General features: G+C 38.3%; 1 protein-coding gene across 1 annotated transcript in view; it reads left to right on the top strand.

The window, feature by feature from the left end:
- Positions 1–26,405, top strand: part of LOC124405597 (sodium-dependent neutral amino acid transporter B(0)AT3) — a 191,468-nt gene that overhangs the window by 56,351 nt on the left and 108,712 nt on the right. Inside the window, exons 6-10 of the mRNA XM_046880625.1 lie at positions 3,365–3,526; positions 6,552–6,662; positions 6,723–6,924; positions 7,237–7,436; positions 7,548–7,749. Coding sequence (XP_046736581.1) covers positions 3,365–3,526; positions 6,552–6,662; positions 6,723–6,924; positions 7,237–7,436; positions 7,548–7,749 — 877 coding nt within the window. The remainder of the gene's footprint in view (positions 1–3,364; positions 3,527–6,551; positions 6,663–6,722; positions 6,925–7,236; positions 7,437–7,547; positions 7,750–26,405) is intronic.

Genomic DNA, 26,405 nt, shown 5'->3' with positions numbered 1-26,405 from the left:
AACCGTGTAACAAAAGTCCAGCACTTACAGTTTCTGGGGCACAAGTTATCACACAACGAGATTGAAGCAGACCACAAGAAAGTTCACATAATAAGGACTGCTCGAGTGCCTGCTACCAAAGAGGATGTACGGAGTTTCCTAGGACTGGTAACATACTTGAAGAAATTCATTCATGACTTAGCGGATACAACAGACCGACTGAAGCACTCAATAAAAACGGACGTAAAATTCACCTGGAACACAGAATACCAGAAGAATTTCTACAAACTAAAAGAAGCACTAGCCAAATTACCAACACTATCATATTTGCATGTGAGAAAACGGACGAGATCGATGGCGAACACGAAACCCGTGGCGCTAGGGGCTGTCCTTTTCTAGTTCGATAGGGATTCGAGACCGAGAGTCATCTGTTTCGCAAACAAAAGCTTATCCGACGTGGAAGGGAGATATTTAAAGACAGAAAAAGAAAGCTTAGCATCGGTATGGAGGGTCGAACGATTTCATTTTGACCTGGCAGGATTAGAGTTCGAACTAGAAACAAACCATAAGCCATTAGAGCCTATCTTCAAACCTACATCCAGGTCACCCGTAAGAATTAAGCGGTTGGTCCTCAGGCTCCAGTCGTACAAATTCAAGGTTATCCACCAGCCGGAAACAATAACATTGCTGATTCACTTTCAAGACTATGCAGACTAGACAAAATCAAATCATTCGACAGGGATAGCGAACTACACGTAATTGCAATGATAGAACGAGCACGACCAAGAGGAATACGTATCTCGGAAATTTTCACGGAAAGTAGGCTAGATCAGGAGCTATCAGCTGCGGTGATCAAAATTAATAACGACAAATGGGACCACGACGACAAAAGTAAATATTTTCCTTTTCGAGGGAAACTAACCACACTGGGGCCGCTACTCCTACGCAACAGGAGAATCGTAATACCGGAACAGTTAAGAGTGCAAGCTTTGCAACTAGCGCACGAACGTCACCTGGGAGAGACAGTAACGAAACGTAGACTAAGAGCTAAAGTTTGGTGGCCCTAAATCGATAGCGATGCGGAAATTTTCGTAAAAAATTGTCGAGATTGTCTGCTAGTTTCACAACCAAACAAAACGACACCAATCATGCGACATAAATTTCCGGAAGGATCGTGGTGGTGCCTAGCTATGGATTTAATGGGACCATTACCGAATCAAGAAGAAGTACTGGTCTTAATTAATTATTGCTTCACATATCAAGAAATTAAATAAAGTCCACAAATTTTATGGTCTTATCCAGCACCTAAGGGAAATGTTCTGTCGATCGGGCATCCCCAAATCCATCCAGACTGATAACGGTCGACGATTCATAAGTGGCGAATTCGAACGGTTTTGCAAGGAATATAATATTGTACTCATCCAAACGCCGCACTACTGGTCGCAGGCAAATGGTAAAGTGGAAAACATGAACAAATCCATTTTAAAACTGTTGTAGCAGGATTGTGGACGGGATAGAGTAACACATGTAGTCAGTTAGATCTGGTAAAAACGTATTTATTTTATAACATTAGCGACTGTGTAGCAGAGCGTGGTTCTTATTTGAGATAACTGTATACGACTGAGGGACGCTTCCCTAAGCGAACATACTTCGGTGGCTCACGAGAACAGCCGAAGGTACCCGAACCAAGCTTGGCTCTATTGAACAGACATAGACTCTGCATTTACAGATAGAAATGCGACTAACAGTTATTTTCCTTAACAAAAACAACTACAAATTAGTCATGTCAATAGTAAAGACTACAAACGCGAGGTACAAAATTTCACATTAATATATAATGTGACTCCTCGCGGCACTACGGGAACTGTTATTTAGTCCGAACATACGAAACAAAACTTCACCAGCCGATATAGTAAACAAACAGAACAATGAGAAAGTGCACGATTGAGACCTTATCAATAAACAAAAAGGGACCGAAACAGAGGGTGAAGCAAGAAACGCGAAGCAAATTGGAATTGAAATGGGAGATAAAGGCTTAGTCCAAAATGTGATTTTCCATCACAAAGTAACATCCAGATTAAGTAGCGTATACAAAAATAGTTGAGGAGGAAGGAAGAACATTCAGACACAATATCGGTCTGGTCAAGAGTAACTCCGAAACGAACTTCTTCGCTATGCTCACTAGCCCAACGGGTTCCTCGTCGGAGCAAGTCGAGAACCCGTCATCAACACCGATGATGCCCAACAACTCACGTGTCAGGTTACCCAAAAATCAGCTGCGTTGTCATTTAAGTCCCCGGCGAAGATCAAGCCACTGAAGCTACAGAAAAATGGAGGGATGTGGGGCCCAGTGACGGTGTAGGGGGGATGACGCGCGGTGGACGATCCGCGAAGAGCGAGAGGGACAGACCGGCAGAAAAGATAGGCCAGTAGCTATCAAGCACCTGAAAAGAGCGTTGCGGGGCTGTGGCCACTGCGATAGCAGATATACATACAATATACTGTACACCCTATAGAATACTTATGTACTGGCGATATAGAATCAATTTTATACGGACCTATTCTAATACGTTTATGCTACGAAGTTATTAGGTACCACAAATATATTACGTGCTTTTTTAAGAAGCACAAAATTGAAGCTAGGGTCGCATGATGTCAGATTTGTCCCTGAGTAAAGGAGTAAAATCGTAAAATAGTTCCTACTGGAGTAAAATCGGCAGGTGGTCAGCAGCATGACGCATTCGTATTTCTATAGGTGAGCAATAGGCAGCACTGATAAATGAAGTACAATATAGCTAGTCATCCAATTTTTCAGCAAACAAATGCACACTCATGTTTCTTGGCCTTTTTACGCTTTTGATAGATGTGGCGGCCTAGGAACACAACAAATATCTGGTAACAACAAAGTCTGAGGCAATGTCACCTATTTTCGCTCCATACAGAATATGATTCACTAAGAGTGCCAAAATCTCCAGCATGCTAATATCACCCTAACCTACCCTACACCTATGCGCTGGGTTGGCTTATGTCTTATAGTTGTGGTAGTTCTACGACTTGAAAGTTAAAATTCATAACATGTATTTTAAAAGCTTGCAATATCATGTTCTAAAGAATAAAATCAATTTTCGTAATCCAGAAACATCAATTCCTCCCTCTTAAACAAGTGTTTCTACAATACAATAACATTTTGCAAGCCTTTGTCAGACCAAACGTCTTTCTAAACTGTTTTAGAGGTCTCAGTATTTGAATCAAGTAACCTTGCTAAAGTATGAGCAAATAGTCAAGAGGAGAGTCTTAAAACATCAGTATGAACATATCACTAGCTTATTGTCATCACATTAAAAACTATGTACGCCTATGCGATATGAATTCCTATGTTGTTCAGGTGAGTGGGCCAACGCAGTATTTTTGGTACCGTACAACGCTGATGATATCGGAAGATATAAATTCGCCAGAAGTTTTCAACTGGAAAATAGCCCTGGCACTTGTAGTTGCCTGGATTCTTGTCTACATGTGTATGATCAAGGGAATCGCTTCGTCTGGCAAGGTCAGTTGGTAGCAATATTGATTGATGTTCGTGGATTTGGGTTGTATCTGGTTTTAACGGTTCCCATGATTCATTTTTTTGCGAAAAATAAATGAGATTATTCAAATTTGTTGTAATACAACAGCGAGAAACAAAAGTTCGATACTTCAGTTAACATTCATATATTAAGTTGCGGTGAAACTACCATATACAATTGTAACAATGAAAAGTAATTCAAGTAAAAATTTTCAATTTTTTTACTAGAACTCCGGAGCAGTTGGTATGTTTCCTGCGTAGGGTAACAAATTACCTGTATTGACCGTCAATTTTTACGATGGGAAGTTCGATTATGAGATATTTTGCTTTCTGACACGTAGAATTTTCATCCATTGTTCATATTCACCATCAGTTTTCACCGATGAGGAGTCTAACTATGAGATTTTTTGTTGTTGGATACGATTAATGATAAAACTTATTGCTGTCGAACGAATAGACATTATACCGACGGAAGTGTGACCATAGGTGGTGCCACCTTTATGAATTAGTCGTTGTCCTATTTTATCAGCGTCAATTATTCAGGTCTTTTTTTCCAATGTCTACCGCATGATAGTTACATTTTTATTGGGTGGTGGTGGTATAATGGAAATAAATCAGTTGGTGTATAATAGTCGGTTTGTAAAAATGGAAAATTTCCGGTAAAATCCACAGCCTTTGAGATGGTACCGACAAACGGTGGCATCAGTCTGAAATGTAGGAATGTCATAAAAAAAGGGAATGTTGGCATAGAGGTGAGACCGAGAATAAACTCGATAGGAGTCTTTGTAAGTGAATCAATTTATAGTGTGGGGGTTAGAAAAAAAATTCCCACGAAATGCATGTTGAGACTTGCTTCGTGAAAAATTTTGGTGGGGATGCATAGGACGAAATGTTAGCTTATTCAATAGACAGTCTGTTCTCTTCATCTTCTTGCCGCGATCTGTTTCAACTTTGTGGAAAAGAAACGCACCGAGCGCAATGAATCTTGGAAAATCAACGTCAGCAGTTTGGAAAGCCAGCCGATGAAGAAGATGTTCGAACTGGATATTGATGGAATATACAACATTACAAACCTCAAACTTATCCAAGTGGAATTCGCAATACGTATTCCAGCTACGATTGATGATAAATACAACCTCTTTTTATCATCCACAGTGGATCCAAATCCCAAAAAGCTGGCCAAAAGTAAAAAAAATGTTGTCCGTTTTGGATTTTTTACCATTGAGTTGGCCACAGGGACCTCTGAAATATATGTTCCGTCTCTTCTTAGAGTACCATAGCTCGTATACGCTCCGCAGTACCGGCCGGAAAGTCTGCTTCGCTAGGGCAGCACACACTGCTCTACAATAACAACAATACGTTCGATTTGAGTGTAACAGCATGGGTTCTACTTCTAAAGGCGACTAGATGATAAGAAAATTTGTTTAAATATTTTTCATGGAGCCACTGTATTATAAGAGAGCAGTCATTGCATTTAATTTTTGGACTTCAAAAATCATGAAAATCCAACTTCTTTGTTCGAAAAGTGAAAAGTTCCACAGAGTTCCATGCACCAACCTTCTGAAGATTATAGATGAAAGTGTCTGGTATGAAATGAAACAAATTCCAGCTGCAAAAAGTTGCAATAACTGAAATTTCAAGCTTTTTTTCAAGATTACCACAAAAAAGTGTGTTTTGCTATGTAATGAAAGTTGAAGAAAATTTTTTATAAACTTGAGAAAAGGCCTGAAATTTGATACGCAGAGGTTTTTGAAGGCGCTGAATAAAAATCCGTCATTAGAAGTGGAATTTTTCGAAATGGCAGATCCAAAATGGCGACTATAAGTATGAAAATACTCGCATAGTGAGTCGAAATTAGTGGTACAGGAGGCAATAACGTAGATAAAGAATAAAAGAAAGTATCAAAGAGAGGGGAAGGGGAAAATAGGAAGAAGCAGCAAGAGATCTGTAATAATGATAGGCTTGTGGCCTGATGGCCAGCGATGCTAGGCGTGTGTAAGAATTCAGAGCTGTATTTTATATTTACGAGCGCGTTTGATTCCTATAGTCTACATGTAACGAGTCTACCTACACCATGCATGCGACGCGTACATACGATTGTACAGTCATTAGTAGATTCGCGGTAACTATGACGCTACGTACATGGATGAAAGGTTGAAGGAGAATAACGCTCTTCTTTCTCTTTAATGTATAGCCGAGCTACACTTGTAGGTATACAAAGTGCACACTCTAGGAAAGAGTAAAACAACGCTATTTTTCTGTTTCTCTCAATCACGGATGAAAGTAGAATGTAAAAAGAAAGTAACGCTCTTTTTCAGTTTCATTTCATAGGTGTTTTCGAGATTGAGTGAGTGAAATATTTCGCAACTAGAACGAAAAAAAAATATACGTCAGTGCTCTTCTATTCATACTCTGACGAAATTTAAATTGTCGAGGCGTGCATGAGGTGTACGAATAGAAGAGCACCGAAGTATATTCTTTTTCTTCCTAGCTGCGAAATATTTCAACTTACTCAATTTCGAAAACACCTGATATTTACTAAGTTAGAGTATGATTTTTTTGCGCGCATGCGCGGTATTGCCCCGCTATCTTGGAATTTTGTGAATCTGATACAGATTCGTAATCAGCGACCCCAAGAACCCACGGTTAATGATTTTCAGGTTGATTCATACACTTTTTGAGATTTGGCCAGCTTTTTAGGATTCGGCCCAGTGTGTGCCGGTGCGGTCAGCTGTGTTGTTGATTGCTCGACTAGCCGGCTGGGCGGTCGACACGTAATATGGTAAAGCATTGAATCTGTATGGATATTCATCTCTGCCTGGTCGCGGCTCGAGAGTAATCAAGAGTTCTCATCAATATAGAACAGCACAATACATACTGTTGATTTTCAGACTGAATAATTATATCATGATTATTACTGTTGAAGCTTCTAAAAACTGATGTATCTCTTTTGAAAAAATCTCCTCTTGACACTGCAAGTATGTTGAGATCCTGATTTTCTCATCTTTAGGTAGTCTATGTAACAGCGACTTTCCCCTACATCGTCCTGATAATATTCTTCTTTCGTGGAGTAACGCTACCAGGAATGTCAGATGGGTTGCGTCATCTTTTCACGCCCAAGGTAAGCAAAATAGATGAAACTGTATTTCGAATCACTTTTGCTCAACTTACTTACCTTCAGTGGTGGACGCTCACTGACCCGGTTGTCTGGCTGGAGGCGGGGACCCAAATATTTTTTTCCTTGGGTTTGGCGTTCGGTGGACTCATCGCTTTTTCGTCATACAACCCAGTGAACAACAACTGTTATCGTGATGCCATAACGGTCAGCCTCACGAACTGCTTTACCTCCATGTTTGCTGGCATCGTAGTCTTCTCAATTATAGGTAAATTTGGAAACGTTGAACGGAGTCCTCTGTCTTCAGAATCAATAACTTCCAAATAGTTTGATGAAGACCGGAATAAATTTTTTTTATGGATTTTCCATTTTGAAGATGGTAATAGTACTACGATTTGCACAGAAGTTTAGAGTTTGTAATCTTGTTATCATTCAATTTGAATACCATTAATTGATTCTTGTCGTCGCTTGTTAATATATCGTATTAAACTTGCACTGACAATATTCAGAAGATTATATGTTGATCAGAAGATATACCCATTTTGTTTTATTGAATAATGAACGGAATGTGATTTCTTAGGTTTCAAAGCCACCATGGTCTACGAACAATGCTTAGTTGACAGAAACGCAACTCTGGTCGGTATGTTTGGAAACCAAGTTGACGTCAACAATATCCCACCATCGGGAGCATTTATTAACGTTCCGAGCGGACACGGATCTCTTGACAACATAAGAATGCCCGAATTACCTGTGTGTGATTTAGAGAAGGAGTTAGACAATGTGCGTATACACTAACAATAACGCATTTAAACAAAAATAGGTTGATAAATTCAACTCATAGAGATCAGTAGATAGCTTTTGTCATAATTGTTGTTTGGATCTCGCTAACAGTCTGCATCAGGAACCGGATTGGCGTTCATCATTTTTACCGAAGCAATAAACCAGTTTCCTGGAGCTCAGTTTTGGTCCGTGTTGTTCTTCCTGATGCTCTTTACCCTAGGTATTGATTCCCAGTTTGGAACCCTAGAAGGTGTTGTCACCAGCATAGTGGATCTGAAGATATTCCCAAACTTGCGAAAAGAAATTCTGACCGGTGAGTACTAGTGCAACAATTGTAAAACAATCAAATAATAATAATATTCATTATTGACATAATAAGCAAATTATAGTTGATTTCTCCGATTTTGGAATGAGATAAGCAAACTCTACATGCTTTAACTATCTATCTGAAATATCCGCACATGAGCGACTTTGGAAAATTAAAAGAATAATTGAACCTTGATTGGCATTACACTAGAGTATCATAGTGTACGAAGTTTTCACTACGAAAACGACAATAATGTCATTTCTGTCAGAATCAAGAGGCACTCATATAATATAAAATTCATAGAAAAGTTGTTAAAGGAAGATATCAAAATTGTACTAAGTTGTTAACTTTCAAAGGATTTTGGCTTTGAAGTTTGGTGTACATCAGTGTTTCCATTTTTTTGAATCGTACAAGATACTGCAGAATTCTAAGAGTTTTTTCGAGTCTGATGAATTCCCAGAGATCCCATGGAATTTTATTTTGTACTCTTCATAGACCACGGAGTTCTCGATAAGTATTGTTACACTTTATGTGTAACGAGTGAAAACGAGGGTAAGAAGCTTAGTCAGGCGAGCAATTAAAAAGCGCTAAATGAAAAATATGCTTGGAGAAAAATGTATTTGGAGTAACGAACGTGTTATCAGCTCAAAGTCTGAAACAGATCTGTTTTTACAATAATACCGGTTGGCACAGCAACCGTCTTCACTTTTTGACATACGAGGGCTTAGTTTTATTGCGTCATATGCCGGCTACTAGATCATTGGAAAGGGGGGTAAAACGGGTGATTTTACCCTTTGTAACAGTATCATAAATTTCCATCAAATGTAATTATGCATTTTTAATATACCTTCTTGGATGGAATACCAGAGTCCTGAATTTTCTCGGTAATTTTTCACCGACAGGACGGTCTTAAATCTCAGTTACGTCAGATCTCAGAAGTAATGACATAGTAATACAAACATAACAATTAATGCAATACTAGTAATATTTTGATGTAGACCCAGTCTCTGAGGTATCTTTATGATACGACCCTAAGCAGTCTTTATTGGTCTATCGATAGCATTTTCATCAGTTTCTGTTATCTCTATTTCTTCTCTCGCATCGTCATCATTCGTCTCTGTTATTCCTGTTTCTTCTCTCACATCGTCATCTACATGCTTTACATCAATGAACATTTCAACACTATGTTCTATCTCTTCATCATTTTCCTGTTTTTTAATTTGTTTGGAAGATAGATTTACTTTTGTCACGGGCTTAATGAATCTTTTATTACGAACTAAGACTGACCCATTATCTAGTTGAACTTTGTTCTAGCTCTTGCCATTTCTAATGTTTTCCCCAGCAACCAGTTCGCTTGTGGTTTCACTTCTGCATACCTATATTCTGGCGTTGCTTGGTATCAGTGCTAGTTCTTTTACTCCCTTCTTATTATAGTATGTTGGTTTCATTTTTTGTCTTTCATCTATTACATTTTTTATCTAAGCATATTCTTAACTGGCAATAAGTTTTTTTAACTACTACTAGCAGGCTGACCCAATCTGAGCTACCTTTCACTTTTTCAATAATTTTCAATTTAACTAGCTCGTTGATGCTCTTTTTCATCGAATTAAGCATCGGCAAAGGAATTCTTCTCGTTGGATGTATCACTGGTAGTGGGTCTTTTTTAAACTCTATGTAATGCGGTTTTTCAATGCAACCTATTTCTGAGATCAATTCTCTGTTATCGTTTATCAATTTTGTCCAATCCTTTTTTTCCACTTCGACATGCGTTTTTGAGTTTACTACATAAAATTCTATCTGGTGATGTCCATTGTTTTTATCACAACGTAGTTTGCATTTCCCAACAACGTCAAGGTTACGACCTGTATATGACTTCAGTTTCACAAAGGTTTGTTCTAACTCCTCATTTGAATTTATTTTTTGGTATGTCTCAAGGGGCATTACGTTTACCATCGCACCGATATCAATTTCAAATTAAACTTTTCCCCCGTTTATTACGAAGCTTGATAGCCATTCAGCTTTGTTTACCTACAAATAGGTACTCTGAATTATCGACACTCTTTGTTGTTGAATCTATTGTGTTTCCTTCGGCTTCTTCGACGATTGCATAGACTTTATCTTTATTTTTATTTCTATTCTTGTTTTTGTAACAGACTATCTCGGAATGATTTGAACCTTCACAACAACTATATACCTTGCCATACGCTGGACATTTATTTAATCGGTGGCTTCTGCCACATCTTGAACAGGAGATTATCGTCTTAAAGTCTTGACTCGTTGTTTGTGATGAGTGACTGCTGGCTTTTTTGTTGTTTCCACAGGATGTATTTCCCTGTCTACGGATTATGTTTCTCTGTGCTCTCCAGCGGATCGCTTCGACTTGCGCTATCGCGTTTGGTTCCATAGCTTCGCTGTGTTCCTTGACGTCTCGATGATTGAACACGGTACAATCGCCTCGTCTAGAGTTAGTTTGTCATCTGGTTTCAGTTTTTCTCATTTATTTATTTACAGTTTATTCAGCAAACTCCTACGGATTTCGACAGCCTATCTTGTAACGTCCCCAGCTTGCACTTACTAGCTCTTTTTTTTAAATTTCTGTCACAAATTGGTCAATGGTTTGTCCTATTTGTTGTTTGTATAAGAATAATTTGTACCTCTCATAGCACTTGAAGCACCTCAAGACGTTTTTCTCATCTTTTTCGAAGGTGAATGTTTTAATTATTCATGTATTGACACATATAAGATATCAGACATAAATGTAGGTAAATGCAGAGACTGAATTAATGAATGTTGAGTCTGGGATAGAAATTAAATAAGCGGCAATATACACACAAAAATATGAATGAAAGTTTATTCATTGTGACGAAAAATAAAATGACCCTACCCGGCACCGGAAGGCAATTAAACGAAATCGTGCAGGAGCACAAACGGGCCAATTTCTCGTGCGCCGGCGATCCAAGGCTCGCCGGCACGAATATTTCCTCGCCTTACCTCTTCAATCTTGAGCGCCGCAAGCTAGCCGCAGTCGGTGGCCCCGAGGGTCGTGCAGTCGAGACTAGAGCACGGCTACCGAGCAAGGATGCCGAGGCAATCTCAAGGAAGTGTGAAGGAGACACAATTTAGGATAATTAAACCTTGCACAAGATGATAAACGTATTTCGAAGTTTATTACCTTTAATTTGTAATATCCTTTCGGGGTACAATCCCGGATTCAATCCCTGTAGCCGGCACACTGTCTTACACTCACTAAACCGGACTCGTGACTCTTTGCTTTACACGCGTGATCTACGAGAGGTGTTCTTGTTGCTGACTGACTTGCCGGTGGCTTGTGGGCCGACTCCCTCCCGGTCGCCTCCTCCGAAGGGTACGCGGAGTTAAACCCCACTGACATTTAACAATTTTTCTTCACAATATTAACCTCAAGAATTGGTTTGATGAATAAAAAAATCGGCATAATAAATCTGACGATCAATTCATACAATAGGCAAAATGTATCACAAGTATGCAGTCAAAAATTATATCGTTTTTATACATTAACGTTTCGATATTTGGTCATTGAGCTTCGGTACAGTCAAAATTCTATAATGAAACATTCATTCATCACATAATCATAACCACGTTAAAATACGCCGGGAATTTACAGAAGTCTATCACGTCTATTCAAGTTCAGTGTTTATGAAAAAACGTGGCGAGGGACAAATTATATTTTTTGACATTATTAGGCTTTGCAGAAGTTAAGATATATTAGAATGAACTCATCTTTCGGTTTCAAATTTACTAGCAGCTCCGTAGATTAGTTATCCTGATGTTATCGGCAATATGATGGTTCCGATGAATATTGATTCAGTTGTCGATGGTTCCAAATCTCGACATCCACGTCATGAGATTTCATGCACATGGTGATTCTACCAGTTACATTTTACAATATCAGTCGACTGCGTGAATTTATTGGTATTTCTCGACTACACGTCTTTTATTTACATGTATTTTGTCACGATAAAATAATGTTTGAGTTCGAAAAATTTAAGTAAAACGGGTTAAAGAAAAAAAGTTGTAATCAAATTTCGATAATTTTGCTTTTTTTACAACCCGTTTAAAACTATTGGTGAAAGCCTTTCGTATACCTTGGTACAACCCTTTCTTAACTATTTGAAAAAGCTCCATGTGCCTTGGTACAACCCTTTCTAAATCATCGGTAAAACCTTTCGTATGCCTTGTGTTGCGACGTATACATTTCATAGCAAAAATGCTGTAGAGTCATTAGATTAAGTACGGACATGCCGAACCCGGTATATGGCCTCAGCCAGGTCAGTCCGTGCCGCGCTGTCCGGCAGCTGTAACTATCCCACATCTGGCAAACAATATACTTATTCGGGACCTTCAAATCAAGTAATAAATACCTTTTTGGCGAGTCAAATCATAGCACGAATTTCACCCACATGGGTTTTTCCCATTTTTTACGACACTCAGTTGGTCAACAGATGTGTACGGGAACCAGCCTGGACAACGCGGCTGCGACACGGTCGCCTATTGTTTAACTTTTACACTCTTACCTGGTCCTCTCCCCACTTTCTACGCCATTCCTTTTCATTTTCTCAACCAATCCGAAAATTTGTTATATTCCTACCAATCAGAAATCAGGACCAAGAATTTTTCTGACTTCCGTCTCCTACCCTTAAACCAAAACTCCCACTCCTATTATCATCTACCTCAGAAATATTTCGAAACTAAAACCTCAGTCTAAAACGATCCTCACGGTGGTACACACTAGTACCATCGCCCCGAAACTGAACTCAAGATCATTGGCTCCGGGAATATCTAACTTATATTCTCGTTATTAAACTATCGAAAACAAACGAAACTCATTCAACCAACTAACTTCTAACCAATTTTCTAACTACAACTGTAAACTTCTCACCATATTGATTCGTACTTAAATATATTTAAATATAAATATTATACTCCGAGTCAATCAATATCTTATCCAGAAGTACCTACAATCCTTTAATTAGAATTGTAGGAGTTCACGTCGTGCGAGACGCGATTCCAATAATTGTGCCGCGGACGCGTGAACACCTTGGCACAACCCTTTCTTAACAATTGGAAAAAACCTTTCATATACTTTGGTATGACACTTTCTAAACCATTGATAATACACTTTCTTTACACTTGGTATCTGCCTTGGAAAACTCTTGACAGTTGTGTTTTAATTTACAAGCGTTTCGAAGCATAGCTTTCCCAAGCGTTATTACAAGATAATTGCAAAGCAAAATTTTTTGCTAGGCTCGACTCGTTCTTCACTTCCACCTCACACCTGATTCTAGGTGGTCATGACGTAATAAGTCAATTCTATACATTGCGTCACAAGAGTCAAGTTCAGATTATGGCGCGCACTATTCAAATTGGGTAATATCGTCACAACGTCGTATAAATTTTGAACCGAAATCGCATCCTTCTCTGTCAACCTTATATTTCCAAGAGAAAAATAGTCAGTTCAAACACATATCCGGGTTAACTGGGAGCTTCCAACTGGACTGCTATTTTAACAAAATTTTCCCAATTTTTCAGAGGCTATCGAATCTACATTTTTGAAAATCGAAAGATGGTTGACGGCTTGTATTTTTCGTTAAGGTATATTCTGTTGATATCTGCCCTATTTTTGCTTGATCGCTTCCATTTCATTGAGATGTTGCCACACAAAGTAGGTCGATTTTTGAAAAAAACGTTGTTTTTGAATAGCCATAATTTTTTTCCATCAACTCGGAGTGCTCTGAAATTTTTACGGATTATACTTCACTATATCCTCAAGCAACCCTGAAAATTTCAAGTTTGGTTAGAAATCTTACATAAATGATTATTTTACGAACTAGAATACTCTTCAGCCAGAAATATATAACACAAAGGAGTGTTTTATCGGCAAATTGAAGGTGTAGCAATGGGTGCTGCTATTAGCCCAGCAATAGCCAATTTAGTGATGGAAAAATTAGAAAAACACCATTATTCCTAATTTAAACTATACACTGCCGTTCTATAATAGATACGTCGATGATATTATCACTGGTGTACATAGTAACAATGTCAACGATATTTTATTACGCTTCAATCAATTTCATCCAAACTTACAATTTACCTATGAATTAGAAAACAATAACTTGATCAGTTTCCTAGATGTCAAAATTATAAACGTAATAAAAACGATCAACATCAATTGGTATAAAAAACAAACCTGGTCTAATAGATACCTACACTATAATTCACACCATCCTATGACACATGAAAAATGTGTTGTAACAGGTCTAATAGATAGGGGTTTAAAACAAAAATTTAAATCTCATTAAGGTGCATATAAAGACCCATTGTACACCTCGAAAACGCGGGGATGCGAAACTCCTTTACCGCTCAAGCGATCAGAGTGAAACTTGGGCAGTTAATGCCTTATTTTGGCAAAAAGTGGAGCGTCTTTTTACTTTTTCGAAATTTTGAAAAAAATTTTACAGATTGGTTACCACTTACAAAAATTGGCCAAATTTTCACAGTTGCACTGAATGGATCGACCTATCCGGTATGATGCCACTCGGCGGTGATGATACAAACATTTTGAGCCCAGTCCCATGAGATTTGATGGTGAAATGACGAAATGGCAGCTGATCTGGTTTTCGATTACGAAGTACACCGAAATCTCATTTTGGCGACATTTGTTAGCGATATTACGGGCATGCCGGTAATGTATGCGTGTAATTTCGGTGAGAAATTACCGGCATGCATGAAAGTTCGGTAACAAATGTCGCCAAAAGGAGATTTCGGTGTTCTTTGCAATCGAAAACCAGATTAGCTGCCATTTCGTCAACTCACCATCAAATCTCATGGGACTGGGCTCAAAATGTGTGTTTTATCACCGCCGAGTGACATCATACCGGATAGTTCGATCAATTCAGTGTAACTGTGAAAATTTGGCCAATTTCTGTGGGTGGTAACTAATCTGTAAATTTTTTTTCAAAATTTTGAAAAAGTAAAAAGACGCTCCACTTTTTGCCAAAATAAGGCATTAACTGCCTAAGTTTCATTCTGATCGCTTAAGCGGTATAGGAGTTTTGCATCCCCGCGTTTTCGAGGTGTACAACGGGTCTTTATATGCACCTTAAGGACACATTATTGGAAAATGGTTATCCTGAAGCATTGATTAATGACATCAAATCACAAAGAATAAATAAATTGTATAACAATGAAAACTGGATAGAGAAACAACATCAGACTCCAGATAACTATAAAAACCTAACAGTGATTCCGTACATACAAGGTCTATCTGAACAGAATCAAAATTTTCTTCATAAATATCAAATAAAAGTAGTCTTTAGAATCACCAACACATGTTCAAAAGTTTTCACGAATTGAAAAGACAGGGATTCTTTTCTATACCAATCAGACGTGATCTATAAGATCGATTGCAAGGATTGTTTTAATGCATGTATATTGGTCAAACATCACAACACCTAATCAATCGCATAAAAGAACATAAATATAGCATTATATATAAGGATTTTAACAAATCGGCTCTCGCAGATCACAGCCTTACGCTAGGTCATAGTTTTGACTTTGATAATCCAAAAATCCTAGCCCATGAATCTAATTACCACCATAGACTTATTAAAGAAATGATCGATATAGCAGAAAACACAACTTGCAATAAACGCACAGACATCGAACACCTAAGTAACCTTTATGCACCCTTGCTATAATGTATATTGTTCAAAATGGGAAAATAACTCTAATTTGCAAAATAGCCATTTGAATTTGCGGCCTTCTCGATCTCTGATCTGGAGTCAGATAATTGATCTAGACCGGATTTTATCGATGTTCACTTCTCCGCCTTTGTGCCTTCACCTAACATCCCGAAGCGCAAATAGAAGTCCAATTTTGTAAGTAAAATGACTATTATGCAATTGATTGATATTAATCTTATTCAGAAATGTTACTTGGTATTTTCAACTTCTTTTGTGATATAATTTATTGTTAGATTCTGATTGTTAAAATTTATAAAGTTTAATTGGTTAATGTGGGTATCTAACCTCTCTAACCTAAAATGTAACCGCCGCCGCGTGGAAAATTTCCCACAACCGGCGGTTGGTAATAGTTATTGAGTAGTAGACATTATTGGTCTTTGAATTTTTGTTTTTTGTTTTTGTTCTAATCTCTATAGTACTGATGATGGCCGGCCATGCACAACCGAAATGTCTAAAAATAAAATTAATGAAAATTTTCGTACGGAAAATGACCGAAACACCCAAGATTTCATAACCTTCATATTTCCTACATCGGTCAAGAAAAATTCAACATAATATATTTCCGTTGCTTCTTGGAATAATTGAATGGAAATTCATAAAGATACTATTATTTAAATTCAAAAAAGTACTTTGCAACAAAAAATAGCATTGATAGTATAATTTCTTAACAATTTTGAAAAAAACACGAAAATAAATGATAACGTTAGTTATAATTGTTTTCAAATAGACTATACGTTTACTTATTGATTTTAAAGACCTATTAACAATTAAAAAGTATTAAAATTAATTCAAAGCGAGTAAAAAAGGAGTTCGTAGTGAAAAAAATTGCCATTTATAATGATTTATAGTTAAGAAAAAAATATCAAATTTTCCAAAAATCGAAAAAAAATAGTAATGATAGTGGACCCACCATCGGATCGGTCTTAAGTGTTGTGAAAAGAATAGTATTTTACAATAAAAATTCAGTAGTTCACATTCATGTAATCGCTACACAGTATATAATGTAACGATCAGCTGTCGGCATCAGCAACACCGACAGCTGAGCCAATATTGATCGACCAGCGACCGCGACGGTCAATAGCGAGAACAACGATGGGCGACGGCGCGAACGGCGACGGTGACCGAAGATAACCGAGTATTGCCGGACAACGGAGACCGAGACATCCGAGGAATAAGAAGGATGGATAAGACGGTCAGCGGGCAGGCACATACGTAAGGCTCTCGAAGAAGGATTCACGCTACAGCAAGCAGCAGCACATAAAACCCGTTGCATTTTTGAGTATAAATAGAAGGTCGTCAGCAAGAATCTTCAGCAGAACCGTGGCACAGCGTCCGACTGACTGACGTAGGAAGGAGCGGAGCTCGCCTAGAGTCCGTAACCTAAATTAGAGTCTTGGAAAAATCACAACACAGCAATTGGAATTTCAGAAGATGGAAATTTGAAGATCATATCAAATTCGTTTCAGCAGGGATGAAATAAAATTAAAATTCTGGGAGGAAACTAGAAATTATATTCGCGATAGCAGGGATATAATAAAATTGAGATGTTAGGAGGAAACTAAAGACACTATTTTGAACGGTTTAAACTTATAAAAAAAAAACGGGAATAGAACCTATAAATTTTGATATGATTCACTTTATAAGTTCTTGACTTGTGTTTATTTTTGTAAAATTTGCACGATTTTTCTTGTGTTTCGATTAATTAAATCTATTCGTAACCTTATCTATTTGCCTGATTGCCATAGTTTATCATTATCATAATCGGCAAGATAGAAAAGGGCAGCTCTAGTTTGATAAACTTGAAGAATTTATCACTAATACATACGGTTAAAGAAATGTGAATTTCGTCGGTTAAAATGATATTATTTACATAGCTCAAAAGCACAGAAACAAACTGGTCCTTTCACTCATAATGCCGAACGATTTATATAACAGAATTACTCATTGCAACCTGATAAGGAAAGTCACGCGTATAAGGAAACTCTTGAATTCAAATGAGAAATATGGACCCAAGCAACAGCTCGATAAACAATATAATGCAAACCCTTTGAACAATTATCGCTGATTTTCCAAGAAAATGGCTACCAACGTTAATTCGTTTAGAATTATGTATTGTGACATGCGCAGTATCAAAAAAAGAAAAAGATTATATAGATTTACTCGTGTGTATAGAATCTTGTTTCAATCCTGAAGATAAATTTAACATACCTGTTTTTGTCACAGTGCGCAAAGATAGACTACATGCTCACGGTGGAGGTATCCTATATGTAGTTCGAAAAATTTTAATTTTAGCTAATTGAATCAAGTATCATCTTAAATATGAAATGACGAACTAGTCAGCATACACCTTACGAATATTACACCTTTGATCGATATCATTACTCGCTATGCAGCCTCAAAAGTAATTCATATACAAGACGAATGAAACAAAATAGCCGACGCTACGGATCATAACACCGGCACATAAAAAATGTGATCTGTACGGAAGAATATACCTATGAATCTTTATGTATTCTGACGTGCTGAATCCGAATCCAAAGTTAAAAATGATTTTACACACACCATTTTAAAAAAAAATCAAAAAACCACTCTTAACAGCGGAAAATTCACTATTAAGGGGATCGGCATTAGGAAACCGACTGAATCAATTTTTTGTTCCTGAGGGTGGTTTTTCAATATAAAAAAATGGTGTGTTCGAACATTTGTTCAAACAAAATACATACAAACCACTTTTCTGTGTGCCAGTGTAATCAGAACACAATATTACTAAGAGACTTTAACGCACATAATAGAGAATGGAATTGCAAAAACACTGGCACGAATCGAAAAAGACTGACGCAAACTTATTTTCACACATTACAAACTCAATCATATTGTGACGCCCCGACGTATCGCTTCGGCGTATCATTTTCAAAATTACATTGCAACTAAATAATGTGTCTTTTACTCACTCAACAGTGCTTGAGAATTTCTTTTGATGTTAGACAACGTAATGAATAACGCTGAATCTCGTATTCACATGACAACCATTTCCAACTATCCTAGAAAAATTCACGTACAGTCCGCAGTATTGGGTTTTAAGAAGTATCGGATTAGTTGGTACCAAGAACTAAACGAAGAAACGCTGAGCTAGTACCAGTCAGCTCAACCTAAAAATCTCTTTTTTGTCAAGATATATTTTTTATCAATAATTAGGACAAACTCGGTTTCATCAGAAGCACCAAATTAAAATAGAGTAATCAGTATGTAGTATGGATGTATGTGTGAAAATTATGTTGATATATTTTTCAAATATTTTAACCACGTAAATTACAAGACTGAGAACCATGGGATTACCTCGATCGCGCTCCAGCAGAAAGAGATGACCCAGAGATCCAGCTTCAGGTCGATGTTACACCTCATTGGCTAATCACTTTACAACTTAGTTGCAACTGCAGGCTCTTAGAGCCTCAGACCCAAGAACCCGCGTCTTTCGTCTATCAAGTTGCGAGGTCCGTGGACGTCAACCCGAGTTAGCCCGTTCGAGCAATAGTAGTTCTGGAACATCTTTGTTATGTCCGGCGTAAGGTCTCATGCTATCTCCCCAAAATTGAGCATTTCAGTTTATTCTGTTAACTGCAAGACTCATTATCGCCTATATTTCAATCTATTCTGTTAATAACTTTTTGGGAACAGCTATACAAATTATAAATTTAACAAGACTCGGTGCCTGAGAACCATCATCAACGAATTGTATCTAGATATTCGACTGACTCCGGGGTGAGGCTCAGGTCCAGAAACATCATCAATACTGACCTACACCACCCGACGGCTTTCAATCTCGTCGATCTTCGTATCTAAAGATAAGTCGATCCTAGTAGTCATCTTCAACGTCCGAATCTTGTTTTCACGGTTTGTAAAGTTTTTTAGATGGCCAATTAGAATATAAGAATAGGTGGCAGGTTTTTCTAGCCACCTTCAACTTCAACTTATTATTTTCTGAGAATCTGAATATTAAACTCAAGAGAAATAGAAACGATGCCTAGCTGTGGATAATATCTTTGGGTATTCAGAAAGAAACTCTTCGATTTTCGGCTCGGCCCCCAAATCATAATTTTGCAAATCTAAAAAGAATCATAGTTTCAACTGAACAATCACGATAAGGCTGCTCGTGTAACCAAATGCATGAGATTTTAAGTGATTCAGTTCCGACGAGGTCCGACAAGGTCCGACGCATCCTGCATTCAGAAAGTAACCCTCCTGGCCCAGCAATTTATGTACATCTTTTAATCATAATTATTCACAAAGTGAAATCTAGCTTGTGCGTGTGATTCCACAGACCAACCTCTCCAAACAACACTTGCTAAAGAGCGTAAACGTTTGAATTCAACTAGTTCCGCAGCTTCTTTGCATTTGAATATAAATTCATCCGTCGGCGTAACCTTTATATAAATTCACACAATTCCCCTATTATAATTTGTCATCTGATTTTTACATCATTTATTTGTTGTCGTTCATTTTGATCATCATAACTGAATCGTTTTAGAATATATTTTATCTTTTACCAGATTAAACCATATTTATTAGTTTATTTTGAACGATCACCTGTCCATATTATTATTATAAAATAGCCTTAATCATGTAAACAACTCTCACAGCCCTGTGTGGGACTATAGCAGCACGTAGCCACATTGCTGGCTTTCGAAAGGTAGGTCTTTTATAGTTTTTAATTTTATTCATTGTCGTTACGTTGGAGCAATCTTAATTATTTATTATCATCGACTACCACCGGTCAACACACATCTCACTCCCACACAACCATACACATTAATACTCGCAGTGGTGAAATGTCCGATATAGACTGACAATTAGAGGAGGACCCGCTCACTGTAACCCACGGATTTGTACGAGACTTCACAGAATGACAGAGTAATAAAAATAAACGAACAGGTATTTTGGTATATCCGTAGACACTCCACCATTTGCGAGAATATGACGGTTAAAGTTTCGCAGCCGCTTCGTCAGTCCGCTCGTGCATTCCGTGCTCAAGCGGATCGTTGGCGCATCACGTGGATAGCGTTACGGCTTCGCGATTTCACGCCTCGTGTTTAACTTCCGACCAATTCTTCTTTCATGTTTTTGTGAAAGTATGCTCCACCAATTTTCTTTATTTTATTGATGGATAAAAACGCTATATTTGAATTACAATTCATCATTCGAAAGCAGTTGTCCGTTATTCTGAAATATGCTACGTGGTATTAGGTTTAAAAATATTCGGCAGTAACAAATGTATATAAGCGAGTAGCCTTTAATTTGATACTATTACAATTCAAGAGGATGCGGTGCATTCCTCGGGATGATACCTATCATAAAAATATTCGTAACAAAACTTCTGTACACCACGAGCAACGCACGACGCCACTTTTGCCGCAGTCACATTTCTCGATGTCGATATTTTCTGAAAAAGCAGTATCGTTGACGCTGCTAAAAATTTTGCAACATGTGATAATTTTATGGCAAACCATGCATACCAAATCATTTCCTCAAAAACTGGTGCTTGCAATTGATTATGAATCGAGGTGTGTATTTCAATCATGTCACGTCTATTTTTAATATGAGACAAAATTCACACCAGGAAAGTGGTACGTGCATTGCTTGTGGTGTGCAGAATTTTTATGTTTCAAATGTTTCTATCATAGGTATGACCCCAAGGGATGCACCTAATCCTCTTAAATCGTAACAGTCTGATAATAAACACAAGAATTAGGCTACTTACTTTTATACTTGTTAATTGACCGACCCGTGTGTGGGCGGAATCGAGGTAGAAGGGGAGAGAAGGATGTAAGGCCCAGGCGTATACAGTTTTCGCTTTGGAATTTTTTTCTGAGGTTTGCGGTGCAATACACTCTTATTATGACTGGACTCGTGTTATGACTGGACTCTGAGCGCATATCACTCTCGCCGCGAGCCTCGGGAATCTTCTCCCCTCTCCTCTCTCCAGAAGCGTTCGGCTGTCATCGGCACATACACTCAGCTATCTTCGGTGCATGTGCTCAACCATCTGCTCTTCTGATCACTTTTAGCCATCTTATGTAACAGATCAAACTTGCCGCCGCCCTACGTAGTTATCGACCTTTTAGTCAACCTATGTGACAAGTCTATCTTTGATGTTTGATAACTTGTGTTTTCTTATTATTTATTCATTTCACATATACAGATTTTTATGCCCCAATTGCGCACTTACGCGCTGAGCATACGGCAATAGCGACGATGCAAGTAAATAAAAAAAATCACTGCGCACAAGTGATTAATGCGAAAATAATCGGTTCTCTGACCATTAATTAGTAATTACATCAACTGACTCCACTAGGGACATGAATGATTATAAGAATAATAGATTACCCAGATTTGGGTTTGTCACAATACTGTAACGACGGTTCTACAAGATCGGTTCTGCAAGTGCTAACCTAACAGTTCGTTTCTACAAGTTGCGATCCTACGAGTTCGTCCGAAAGATTCGTTTCTACAAGTCTGATACCTAACAGTACGCACACATACGTACAAACATACTAGTCGAGTGTCTATGGATAAACCGAAATACGTGATCATTTACTTTTATCACTCTATCATTCTGCGAAGTTTCGTTTTACCGTACAGTTTACAGATTGTCCTCGTTATTTTTTTTTTAATATGGCTACAGCCGAGAGCATTGATGTACAATTCAGTGATGAAACATACGTCTCCGATCACTTTCCCATATTATATTCGATCAATGTCAACAAACACACTTAACCAAAAAAACATTCAAATTCACCTGATTGAAGACAGACTAGGATAAATTTGCGAAATACTCAGAAGATAAATTTGATGAGTTCTTCACTCTAAAGTACGACACACTGTCCCCATCTAAAAATACGACCTTATTGTAAATGTTATTAGTGAATCTGCTAAGCATGCTACTTCGCAAAAAAACGGCCAAAGAACATATAACTACACAAATCCTGTTCCTTGATGGGATCAAAAATGCAATAAAATTGAAAGACTCAAGTATGCTGCTTTTTGAAAAATTTGGAGTATTCAAGAAATATTAAGGACCCAATCACAGACATAAATATTGTGCTGTAGCCAAACGTACGTTCAAGAATTGAAAAATCGACTGTGCCCAAAAATTTACACTGATCATGACTTGTCGTAGAAATCCGAAACATGTTTGGAATAACTGCAAAATTTTTTGAACTGAATGGGTTGAAATTGATTCTACTAATATGAACAACAATAACCAAGATTTTCGAGATGAAATAAGTCCACCTTGGGCTGCCAAGGACCCCAGTTGGATTCCGATACGTCAAAATAATGATTATTTTGTCAAATATTATAGGTTCCCTGAGTTTGATATACAGTCGAGTCACCGATTAGTGCCACTCGCAATAGTACCCTTTCCCCCAATTCTCAAAATATTATCGCGAACTATGATTTCTCATATGGTTCTCCTAATACTGCCGTTAACTAAGACTTCTTTTCGTCCATATATATGTAGTTTGGAGTAGGATATTGTATTCAATACGTAAAATTCTCATTTCTTTTTGTGATGATTATTAAAGTAAAATATAGACTATAACGACCAGCCGGTGAGCGAGACGGCTGATACCTTACATCGACGAGCAAGACCGACAAAACCCGAAGACGGACGACGGGTGAGGGAGACAGGACGCTCGATGGAACAAAGACAGACGACGCGACACGAACGACGACGAACACCCAACTCAACCTAAGGACGACAAGCAACATCGACGACGCCTGACTAGCTGAGATCGGTATAAATAGGAGTACCTCTCTGAGCACCGGCACCCAGTCGGAAAACAGAAGTCCGCTGCGTCACTTGCGAGCACGACCCAGTAGAAGCTTAGAGCCTTGTCTGCGTCACTCAAGGGGTTAGGAAGTCCGAGTAGGAAGTATAACACTCCACTGCGGCAGTGTTAAAGAGTAGAGTCGGGAGATGATAGAATATTTCTGTTAAATACAGTTTAGAAGTCCAAGTCCGAGTCGAAATAAAGAACCCCACTACGGCGAATTAAATGATAGAGTCGGTAGGAGATAGAGCAATTCTTTACAGTACAATTTCAAAGCGACCAGTCATGAGTAAAGTACTTACTGAGTCAACCAAGTAGCTTAACAATTTATAAAAATCGAAATTTCACAAACCGTGAGACGATGTAGAGTCAAACGTAACCGTCTAGGCAAAGAGCCAAGACTAATAGAAATAGGAGCAGGACCCGTGAATCCTCACATCAGCATTAGCTTACCTTTTTGTTTGTCAAACTATGTTCATCATTGTATTATTTTGTTTATAATTTACCGATCAACCTATCTTATTTTAAAATATCAGCTATCAAAGAAAGTCTTCTGTTTCTTTATCCAGCATCATAGCTTATTCGATCAGGATAGATACAGTTTCGGTGAACCACGAGCAGTAGTATCGGCTCTGAACTGAAATTCCAAGTCTGCTATTTGATCTGGGGACCTTAAATCTGGTAAACAGTTACGGCTTCAAAAACCCTGGTCTGTTAGAATTTCGTACTAGGCAAGATTGGGAACTTGATTGGTAAATCAAGTGAGGGACGTGCCTTTAGCTGAAAAACCTCAAGTGCACAGGATAGGTTAGAAGGAAGTGCTGGCGTAAAACACCCGCATCTTCCTCTAGGAGCTCTGTCAGACAAACTGAGTCGTACGCGAGGCTTTGGGATAACAACTACAGCTCTACGCTAACTGCCTCTAGATCAGACGTCCGAGTCTCCGTCAACGCATCTCTGGCGTCAAAAAACCCGAGCTCGCGTAGGGAATAGACACAGTCAAGACTCAGGGCCCAAGGGGCGGCAAGTTCGGTCCATACTCTTCCCTAAAATAAAGGAAAGCCGCAAATCTATATTAAAACCAGATTTTTACTAATATTAAATAGCGGTAAAAATCCCACAAGAACTGCTAAATCTTCGCACGAGCTGTAGCAGCTCCGGCCAAAATTTGGACACGTTACAATACATGATGTGAAAAATTCAAAAAGAAACACTTTCTATTATGAATTATGTAGGTGGTATGAATTAGTAATTTTGGGATAAAATATCAAACGATTCACTTATGATACTAAAATTGTTAATCTTGTAACGACTTACGGTCGGTTATTCTGAGCGGTAAGGAATAGCCGTTTGGTTCTACTCCGCTTTTACACTATTGTAGTAACCGGGAATGTAGTGAGTATTTGACGATTCTGGTTATAGCTTTTTATTCGATGGGTACAGTTTAAGAGGTGGATCAGAAGTGAAGTAGCGAGTCGAGAGCGAAGCGAGAGTCAGTGCAGAAAAGCAGGGTGCATAGTCAGGGTTCTGGGAACGAGAGGAGATAGTCAGGTGTGGACATGATGTACGGGAGATAGTGTAGTCGGATGAAATGGAGAGTATCATTGATAAGTGGGACGAAGGATGAGTGGTGAGTGTGAAGAGGGGCTGAGCACGTAACAGATTGTATTTCATTTCCATTTTCCACTGTAGGACATCCGAACAGGTTTCCATCCACTACATCTGGAAATTAAAATGGTATATTGTTAGAATATTTTAGCTATCAAGATAGTTGTTTGCAAAATCTAAAAATTCAATTACATTTTACCTTCTTTTTCTTCCTTCGACCATTTTAGCAAAGAGGAGGAATTAATTAATCCATAACCTTCGATCTTATTTATGACACGAAGTAAATAATTCTAATTTGAATCTATTTCTTTTGCTGAATCATTGTGAACTTCTCTACCCCCTGAACCGTCCAAATTATCTAATGTCTAGGAAAATTCTTCTGTCTGAGTTGCTAGTTCACGCGTTTGTACAGGCAATAGATTTTTCCAGCCTTTGTGAATCGTTGCAGATTTTACTTGATTCCACGATTCAGCGATTCAGAATATCACTTTTCTTAACAGCGTGCGCAAAGTTCGTTTTTGCGTACTAGTTTGCGTGCGCGAAGTAGTACTTTCCCGCACGCTTGTACTTTTCCGCACGCTAGTACTTTCCCGCCTCCAAGTAATCACGTTCGTCAAAATCGAACCATTTTTCCAATTCGCGTCCGCCATATTGGATCCGCCATTTCGAATTTTTGCAACCCGGTTACAGATTTGGATTCAACGATTTCAAAAACCGTGATTTCCCAAATTACAGTTGAATCAATGAAGTTTAAACACCTTCTTTTTAAATGCTCACATATGTGTCATGAGACAACACTGACACCACTTTTCTCTGCCCTTATGTGTGTCACTGACACTAAAGGGGTTAATATTATTCATATTTCGTTATAGTACATTTCTCAATCCGCTATTGGCGCTGTCGACATGTGGCATTCTAAAGTTTTACGTGTTGAACCACTCATTTACGTACGAACGTGCAGGCGGTGCAGGTCCGAACAGGTGTCAGACAACTATTTTTATTGTCTTTACGAGTTTTGTTTTTCAATTTCATTTTAATTTTATCTTCAATCATGGAATGTTTTCAAGTGGGGGGCTCCGGCCCCCCAACCCCCCAGTGGGGGCTTCGCCCCCTACACCCCTACCAGGGCTTGCAGCCCTGGACCCACTCCCTCACCCCACATTCCACCGGCCCCTGCCTAGTCACCAACCTGGGGTCGAGTTGACCCCAACACAGACTTTTATGTACAATTTCAAAGTCAGCACGCTTGAATCAGGTTTGTTCGTGCAAGTCAGATGAAAATGATAAAATAACTTAATATCTGGATAGTGCTAGAACTTTGCGCAACTTGTTAGGAAAAATAGTATGCGCAACACGTGCGCAATGTACTATTGTATAAGTCCACAGTCTTCAGGTACTTAATCAAATCAAACTCATCATTGGTAGCTACGATAATTGAATTGCT

Source organism: Diprion similis, chromosome 4 (genome assembly GCF_021155765.1).
Source record: "Diprion similis isolate iyDipSimi1 chromosome 4, iyDipSimi1.1, whole genome shotgun sequence".
Taxonomy (NCBI): Eukaryota; Metazoa; Arthropoda; class Insecta; order Hymenoptera; family Diprionidae; genus Diprion; species Diprion similis.
The sequence above is the reverse complement of the archived record's forward strand: the minus strand, read 5'-3'. Positions and strand labels throughout refer to the sequence as shown.